Source organism: Poecilia reticulata, linkage group LG19 (assembly GCF_000633615.1).
Source record: "Poecilia reticulata strain Guanapo linkage group LG19, Guppy_female_1.0+MT, whole genome shotgun sequence".
NCBI lineage: Eukaryota > Metazoa > Chordata > Actinopteri > Cyprinodontiformes > Poeciliidae > Poecilia > Poecilia reticulata.
In genome coordinates this window covers 17,808,144-17,817,415 of record NC_024349.1, presented here as the reverse complement: position 1 = coordinate 17,817,415, position 9,272 = coordinate 17,808,144, and the positions used below count along the sequence as shown (strand labels likewise).

Genomic DNA, 9,272 nt, shown 5'->3' with positions numbered 1-9,272 from the left:
GTAGAGAAATGCTGCTACACACTCATGCACAGTAGGTGGCGGTATGCACCTTAAAGTTGCTTGCAATCCGCCATAATAGAAAAGAAGAAGAAGAAGAAGAATATGAACCGCAACAATGTGTTTTATCTGATAACAGCATCTGCCACACGACGGCGTCCAAGAGTTGGTGGCTGCTGTGTTGGCCGCAGAAGAAGAAGTGAACCACTGTAAATTACTTGTTGAATGACAGAAGAGGAAACATTTCGGGAGTTTCATCATCGGGACCAGCTATTGTTTCTTTTCGGCGTCGAGTTGCAGCGGGTTTCAACGTCGGATTGTGAACTTCTTTCGGAAAAATGCGGGACCGAACAAAAGAATTAGGAAGCGTGAGTTTCAAAGTTAGCGGCTAACATTAGCGTGCTAACCTGCTAAAAAGAAAAGTTAATGGTGTAGTCGAGGAGCGACTTTAAGCTCCTGTCTGCGGTGACAACTTTTATTAAAATGACAACACGGGTTATGGTGTCAAAACAGTTGTGTTTAATGGCTGTTTTTGAGTAATTTGGGAAGCAGGGCGGCGCTGTATTGAGAGCTTCCGTTAGGATGTGTGAGGCCGGGATCAGCCTGGGCAGGGCTGCTGGGGAAGCGGCACAAAGTCAGTGAACTCTAGCAGGGGACTCATGTCTCTGTGGATCTGTTTTTAATTCTCCTACAGAAAGCCGACGCTTCAGATGACGACGACGAAAGCAAAGCTCTGATGACTGGAACATCTTCAGCGAAAGATGACAAGGACAATGAGACTTTCTTCAAAAAGGTGAGACCAGCTGAGTGGAGGTGCGAAACCTCATCCAGATGACTTGAAACATCCCTAAATATGTTATCCAAATTATTTAAAGGGATTTTTTTTTTTAATTGAAAGAGTTTTGGAAATGACTACGATAGTGTGTGTAGGTTGAAAAGTAGGACCCTTCATTTACAGCAGGGGTGTGAAACTCATTTTCATTTTGGGCCATATCAAAAACCTGAACGCTCTTAAAGGGCCAGTAGTGCCAGAATGTAATGAATAAACCAGTTCAGCTATTAAAATATCAATAAATATCTGTGCGTTTCAGCATTCAGTAAGTGTTTCTTAAATTTAAATGAAATAAAATTTGAACGTCTTTTCACACTAATCAGACCATTCAGGATTTTTTTTTTTTAACAACCAAAATCACAGATTTTGTGGCGCTAATTTAGAAATATTTGTAAAGCATTTTTATGGTATTTTGTGCTAATATGTGACGTTAAGTGTGACTTTTTATTAATCGCTGTATCGGCCACACACTATATCATCAAGGAAGGCTGAGAAAGTCACTGAAACCCAAAGTTTTTGGGTTGCAGTAAAAATTTTGAAAAAATTGTGGGAAATCTAGATTTTTTTTTTGCAGATGTGTTGGAAAAAAAATCTTTTTTTTTTTTTTGTTTAGGGTTAAATAGGATTTTATACTGGATTCATAACTAAAACCTCTATCAAATGACCTGCAGAAGATTTCTCTCATTTATGTCCAACAACGCTTAGAAAGACGACGACGCTCAGACTTCATAGAAAAACTGAACTAAGTTTTGGCCAAAGAAAGTCTGGTTGTTGTACATCCAAGCTAAAGTTTTTGCTGCATTTGCAGTTTCAGGAGTACATTGTTCAGTTCCAGAATAAACTTAGGGAAGTTTGAATAAGCAGGAGGTGTTGCTGCAGAGTTGGTGACTCACTGCAGTTGACCCGGTTGCCTTTGACGGCAAAACTTTGTGTTTATTCCAGCTGGCATAATAAACTGAATGCGACTTCATTATAACTAGGATTAAATTGTAATTGAATGTAAACCCGGCTGCGTGGTTGGGTTGAATTTAGTGCATCTTTCTTTATTTAACTTGGATTTGCATGTTAAGTGGCTCGAGATTACATTTGTTATGAATATGCTCYGTTTAAGTTATAAAAAGTAATAAAAAAATTAAAAAAAATCTAATTTTAGTCTTATTTCCCATATCTCAGTTAAACCCTCTATATTGTGCTTCACCAAAGTACATTACAACATTTTTCCAGCCTGGAAATGAGGAGCCATTTGTGATGTCAAACACTTTCAGTTTCTGTTGACCAATGGATGACAAACTTTCCAGTTTGCTGTTACCATGGTAACAGTTGGGAAGAGTTTGCATTTCATATCTGCTTTATGACATACTTTAGTTGCTTTCGTCTAGCTTGTCTGGGTTCCCATCACATCTGATAACGGAGGTTTTCCAGTCTGGAAACATTTAGTTTTGTCTTTGTTGTGACTATAAAACAAACGCGAGACGACTACATGCCGTACAGCTGCTCCATAGCTTTAGTTGTATTAATATGCATTAGATTTGTAATGACACTAAAAGAATCAGAATGATGATTGGCTGTATTGCTAAGTATAAAAATGGGCAACGATAACTCAAAACTATGAACATAACATGTTTTTTGAGGTGATTGTGAGTCCAGGAGCGTTATTACTAATCAAGCAAAAAGCATGAAAAGAGAGAAATGTGACTTTTGTCGTAATAATTCACGCACTGTCCTTCAAAGGACGCAGCATCCAGTTTCTGAAAGTGTTAAAATCGGTGCCAGGGGTTTAAATGGGCTTAAACATCGCACAGACTGGTTGTTTTGACAACATGTTAGGCCTTAGTAATCCGTCTCCTCTGATCGAAGCCACGGATGAGGATTTTTGGTTTCAGTTCAAAAGATCTTAGTGAGAGAAAAGCAAGTGGCCATAAAAGTCATTTAAAAACAAAAAATGGAGGCGTTTTCTGTGTTTTACATGGCAGTTTGAGTGAAATTACCAACCAACATGACCAAGCAGGGTCACCATCTGCTGTGACAAACTCCTGTTCTGTTATTATGATAAACAGCCGTCCACTGAGGAGGAGCTAGCAAATGTCATCTATTGGCAAATAAAAGCAAAAAAGGAAAACTAATGGCACCTGTCCTGGACTATAATAATGCAGTTTTATTATTCTGATAAATGTCTTACTAATCATATTCACCAACGTCAATAAATGTACCATCAAAGSTTTAAATCACTGAACAATAACTGAGCCTTTCTTGACAACTTATTAGTTCTTGCAGTAATTATATCATTCACTGAGGAGAACTGCAGTAACTACCGGTGCAGTAGCTTGGAAATCTAACAAACCAGCACCCTACTGAGTGACTTATAAGAGCTCTCAGTGAACCCAGTCCGCCTGTCGTTCACCACGGTAGGAAACGACGTCTTATAACTGCGTCTGCAACTGGAAGCGCTCAGTTGAACAGCCCCGTTGCTCAGGTGTCGGCCCTCATTTTGTCATGCTAGTCTCACTTTTCTGCCCMTTACTGATCCGTGCTTTTCTTGTAGGAAACTGCACTACAACGATGCAGCTGTCAAAATGTTACTTTGAAGACCTCRGCATATGTTTCCTGATAAGGTTTCGTACAAACTAAGAACTGCTGTAAAAAAAAAAAAATCCTCAAACGGAGACGACGTTTCCTTTCATTAATGAATTTAAATCTCTTTTAAAAGCAATATAAACTGGGTCAGTGGTGGATGGGAGGGGAAGACAACGACAGCGATTTATAAAGCATTTTAAGTTGTTTACCAAAACCACTGTCTGAAATGCAAGAAGAAGAAAAAAAAAMAGTATCTCTTGTGTTGCAGGTGCAAGATATTCACCAGTGCCTGCACGCTCTCAAGAGGATGGTCGCCGAACTGGAGAACAAGCAGAAAACCGTGCTGGGCGTGGCGCTGCCAGAGGAGAGTACGTGTTTTTATCCACATTCGCTTCGGCTGCTCTAAACGGACCGAGGCGAAGAATGAAACTCTGGTCTTAATAAAATGTTTTCTCTTTACTTGAGCTGAACTCTTCCCCAGGATCACATYTGATGCATGTTTAGATAGAATAATCACACCGGTACTTATCCTCCTCCGAATCCTCGGCCAGGTATGAAGAAAGAGCTCCAAACTCTTCGAGACGAGATCAAAACGTTGGCGGGTCAGATCCAGAGGAAGCTGAAGAGTGAGTGCTGGYTTCAAGCGGATGTTTTTGGTCTCCGGCCTGTCGGATTTAAACCGTCGACACTTTTTTTTTTCCCCCTACAGGTATCGAGCCTAAAAAGGGAGACGACGATGGAAAATATATTCCAATCAACATTCGGATGCAGCGCACTCAGGTAGYGTCTGAACAGAGAAACTTTTTTTTTTCCTTTTTTTTTTTCTGGAGGCTCTATGTTTGAGAAAAGGCCACAAGAACAAATGCATGGACTAGAATACAGCATACTAAAATAGCCTGCTTTTTACACTTTTTTCCCCCCACCGAATCTTCCGTTATAATGTTTGAGAAACTGATTTCCAAATAGAAAAATAAAAAAAAAATCATTTGACAAGAAGACCACAGAACATTACCACACTTTTTCCTTCCACTCAACTTTCCCTTGACATGCTAGGATGCAGAAGACTTCTGAAATAAATGAACTTTTTCACCCCATAAGTTTTAGAGCGGCAGCTGTTTAATTAGACTCTCTTCAGAAGAGCGACGTTGCTGCTCGTTTCCCCCGACTTGAACTGGTTCGCGTCTCTTTCCTCAGCACGGCGTTCTGTCGAAGGAGTTCGTGGAGCTGATGGGCCACTGCAACACCATCCAGTCCCAGTACAGAGACCGGAACGTGGAGCGAATACAGCGCCAGCTGAAGATCAGTGAGTYCACCAAGCTCAGTTTTTCTTTCTACAGTTTGTATCTGTGGTTTTATTCTGTCTGGGGAAAAAAAAAAAAAATCAAGGTTCACTTCCTCTTTGGCTCAGTTGCTGCCGGGTCACCATGACGGTCATCGCCAGACTCCTTCGTCTCATCGGTTTTAACATCTACAACCGATTAACATCTATACGCGTCACATTAATGCAAATTTGGAAAAATGCTAATATTAAAGTTTAAAAAGGAGAGGGTGAGGTTTTGAAGTTGACGGAGCTGCTGGTGACATTTCTTAACTCTCCCAGATGATGCAACAATCGTGTTCGTTTCTGTTTCTGTTTCTTCATCTGAACTTTGCTTCTGGGAATTCAAGATGACGAAGGCTTGCAAATCGGAGCCCTCGCACGTTCAGTGGCCTCATTCAGGATAAAGAACAATTGAGTTGCGGATGAGAATCTGCTTATGATAAACATGGATGCGATGCATTTATAAACACAGCCCTGATTAACTTTAATGTGGAAATGTAGCTCTATATTTTTACTCACAAGAGCACAGATTGCCGTCCTGATCTGTCCATTTTTTAGAAAACTAAACAAAATCAATACATGAGCTTTTCTTACTAATATTGACATATTGGTCAGAGTAATATGTTCTCAGCGTTGTTCACACAGACTCAATTACAAGTCATGTTGTTCTTTCTGCTCTCAAACATGTATAGTGTAAAAAAAAAAAGTAATAATTGTGTATGATACGACATGAAAAGCTGCAGATTCTTCCCAACTTTGGTAAACCAATCTAAACCGTTTTTGTACACAACGAGCTGCAGACGTTGTGTTTTCTTTCATCTGCGAAGGTTGGTGTTGCGTTGCAAATCTACTGATCTTGTATTGCCACGAATGAAGCAAAATATTGAGCTTCAGGGATGATTGATCAGAATTTCTCTGAACTGGAGGCAGACGAGCCCCTCTTACAGTAAACACAAAATGAACAATTGTTGAACTTCTGAGTTTTGTTGCTCAGTTTGTCTCAGAAAAGTCTGACGTATCAACGATGATCGGTTCCAGTTAAACAAACTCATGTCCCATGACTTTATAACTTCACACAATCTGTTCACACACACACACACGCTTGAAGCAGTACTCTGTGTGCCAGCTGCGTTGAAAGTGGCTGTGAAAGAGTCGCAGCTTCCTGAAGAGTCCTGAACCCCAAGCCGGACGTCGGCGGCTCCTCATGCAGGTTTTAACGGGAGCGGCTCTGAAATTCCTCAGGCGTCCACGATGACCTGCATGCAGCTCTGTTATCGTTCCAAACTCTGATCTGCTTCACCCTCCGATTTCAGCTGGCGCCAACGTGACCGACGAGGAGCTGGACTCGATGCTCGAAAGCGGCCAGACGGATGTTTTCACTCAGAACGTGAGTCCTCTGGAAGGGAAATGGGCGGTAACCGTGGAAACACAGATTAGCTGCTGTCAGTCAGGTTGACGGGTTTGATTTCTTTTTTTCTCTTCCTTAAAACTGGACCAGATTTGGTAAGAAAACCCCAATTAGACCAGATTAAATATCCTGAAGTATTCAACCCCTAAACCACAAATCTCTCTGCTTCTCTTAGGGGTTTTTATGCCACAGACCAACACAAAGGTGTCCTACATGAGAATTGGATGAGAAATGAGGGACGTTTAGTTGCAAATAAAATGAAAACCTTTCATTCATTTATTACAACAGACTCTCAATCGGATTTAAATCTAGACTTTGACTTGGCCGTTCTTTTGTATGGAAACGCTTGCATAAACCTTTCCGTTGTTTCTCTGGCTGGACGTTTACGGTTATTGTCAAGCTGGAAAGGTTAAACGCGGCATCACTGCGTTTGGTCTCGTCTGCCGAGATCGCTTTCTTCCTGAGGCCTTGACAAGTATCAGAGTTGGGCCAGTCACAATAACAAATATTACTGGACCAGAAATGGTCTCAGAAATTATTGCAATAAACATTAACACTGTTGTTTTGAGACCATAATGATGCAAGTTCATCCTCTCAAAAACCAATAAAGTTTAATTTTGTGAAAATAAAAACGCACGCAACCGAAATAGCTGAAAATATCAATTATCAGAATGCAAATTGAGCTCATTTTAATTGATCATGTGATTAATTTACTGTGACGGCTTAATCAGAGTCAATATGGATAAATACATATGCATGTATTCAAGTTATTTGCAAAGAAACTGCTGAAGTGTTACTTTTTAAAGTTTTGCATCCCTTTGAGTTGGTCTTTCACATAACAACCCAACATGAACATCTGTGGTTGAATCGGCTGTAGCGTTTTGCCGTCGCCGTAGCTTAGAGTGAGGATTTCCTGTCTGCCAAAATACGAGACAGAAACGCAAACCTCTCTGCTGTCCAGATCCTCATCGACGCTCAGGCCACGAAGCAGGCCCTGAATGAGATCGAGTCCAGACACGACGAGATCCTCAAGCTGGAGCGGAGCATCAGGGATCTGCACGAAATGTTCCAGTACCTCGCCATGGAGGTGGAGGCCCAGGTAAACCGCAGCGACGACGAACCTCCAGCCTTCTCTTGAGGAAGGTCTGATTCTGACGCCTTCTGTCGCCTCCAGGGGGAAATGGTGAACAGGATTGAAAACAACATCAACCAGTCTTCGAACTACGTGGAGAAAGCGAAGGACAACCTAGACCAAGCCGTCACGTATCAGAGCAGAGCCCGCAAGGTAAACGCGGTCCGCTTTCCACCCGCCTGGTTTCAGGTCTACCTATGAAAACACAAATGTCCAAAAGTTGAACATTCATCGTCTTCAAAAAACCCACAAATATTTCTGCTCTAATGACGGAAGTGGAAGACCGAAGCTTAAATTTAAACCGGCTTTAAAATCTGCATAGTTTTTATGCAATAGTTTTAAGTATGCGACATATTAAGCTTCCCTTTTTTACCTTCCCTCGTTTACTTTACTTGGTTTTGTCCTGTAAAGCACTGCGGATTTCCCTGGGTATTATTCCAGAACATTATGAATGAACAGTTTCCCTGTATTTAGCTCCCTCTATTTTCCCATCTCATAAAATCTGTCTCTGCTAAAGAAATTCAAATGTCAACATCTCTGTAATGTGTTCAACGTTACAGTTTTGATACATTTTGCAAGATCAGTTTTATATGAACATGAAAGTTTAAGGGTTATAATCCTGTTTTCTTTGCTTCTCTTTCCACTGCAGAAAAAGTTCTGGATTGCCATCTGTTTGGCCATCCTCATCCTCATCATAGTCTGCACAGTGGTCGCCTCCTTCGCCTAGCGACGCCAGGCTCAAACCACGTCGCGTAAAAGCATCAACTCATCAAGCCCACAAGGAAGCACGGGCAAATTTAGTCTGCGTGTCCACACCTCCCTCCTGCACCCTCTTCACGTCCTCGTCTTCCTCTCAACACAGCGGTCCATCCTCATTTACGTCCCGAGGGGAGCGACGCGCTCGTGCATCAATCTCGCCTGCCGTTTTGTGCTGCAGGTTTTTGTCGGTCTCTCTTTCCACGACTCGGGAGGCCGCCTTCACTGTTACTTCAGCTGCACCTCCTCCGTGCAGAAGGGGAAAACAAAAAGAGGAACTATAAGTGACCTTGAGCAAGGCACACTGCAGTATTTAAGCCCCCCTGACACCGATTATGCTGTTCTCAGGAAAAAACTGTTGATTCTTGTTACGCCTCTTGCATGAAATTAGAGACCTTAAAAACAATTTTTATAGCCTTACAGAAGAGACTAATATAATTGTACATAATGTAATGTTGCAGATTTACATTTGTTTGTGTTTTTGTTTGTTTTGTTTTTTAACTCTATCAAACTGCTTTCGTGTAACGAGTGTAAATAGGTTGTTTTTTTTTCCGGTCCCCGGTGTAAGAAGCTCTTATAAAGACGTTAACACTTTAGTCCAAGAAGCTTGTATAAATGATCGGAACGTTGCGCAAGCTTCTGCGGCAAATACAAATGAGGAAAGTCTTTAAAACTGTGCCTTCTTCTTTACATGGGCCTGGGAACATTATGTTATGCACTAACGCTGTTAAGAAGGGATGGAGTTGAGTTTTTAAAATCACCTTTTGTGTTTTAATTCAGTCTTTGCATCACAGCTGTTCTCCTGCTTCAACTGGTTACTTCTTTTTTTTTTCCCCCTTCAGTTTGTGGGATCGTGATGATTCTGTCCTTGGCATGAGCCGGTATCAAAACCCACTGCATCTATAAAAATATATATCATGAAYTAATTGCTCCCTATTGTTTTATGACGGGAAATATTTCCAAAAAGAAAAAAGCCAGGTTTGTCCTTGTGAGATGAGAAATAGTTGCCTTATTTCATCCAGCAGCAAGTGGGGGAGGAGCTGCTTCAGATGAAATTCGGCTCACATTTTCTAGCAACTCATTAAAAGTTGGGCTGATATCGGTGACTGAGGTAAATGCTTAATCTGTTGGGAAAGGTCCACTAAGTAGAAGAAAAAAAAGTTCCTACTGTGTAATATTACATCTGATAAAGGTTGCATGAATGTTTTTAAATAAAGTTATACTACTCAGTTTTTTTTTTCTTTAATCATCC

General features: G+C 41.1%; 1 protein-coding gene across 1 annotated transcript; it reads left to right on the top strand.

The window, feature by feature from the left end:
- The first annotated feature begins 150 nt into the window (after window positions 1-150).
- stx4 (syntaxin 4) lies at window positions 151-9,250 on the top strand. The gene is made up of 10 exons (XM_008437457.2): window positions 151-365; window positions 692-790; window positions 3,672-3,771; window positions 3,955-4,029; window positions 4,113-4,183; window positions 4,598-4,706; window positions 6,038-6,111; window positions 7,094-7,231; window positions 7,307-7,417; window positions 7,914-9,250. Exons 1-10 carry the CDS (start codon window positions 336-338, stop codon window positions 7,989-7,991), a joined length of 885 nt encoding a protein of 294 aa, XP_008435679.1. The 5' UTR covers window positions 151-335; the 3' UTR covers window positions 7,992-9,250.
- Window positions 9,251-9,272: the final 22 nt, after the last annotated feature.

Bases quoted from the DNA above. Each gene is read 5' to 3' on its own strand.
- stx4 (XM_008437457.2), top strand. From the start codon at position 336: ATGCGGGACCGAACAAAAGAATTAGGAAGC. The intron at 366-691 runs GTGAGTTTCAAA...ATTCTCCTACAG, and splicing joins GAACAAAAGAATTAGGAAGC to AAAGCCGACGCTTCAGATGA. The intron at 3,772-3,954 runs GTACGTGTTTTT...ATCCTCGGCCAG, and splicing joins CGTGGCGCTGCCAGAGGAGA to GTATGAAGAAAGAGCTCCAA.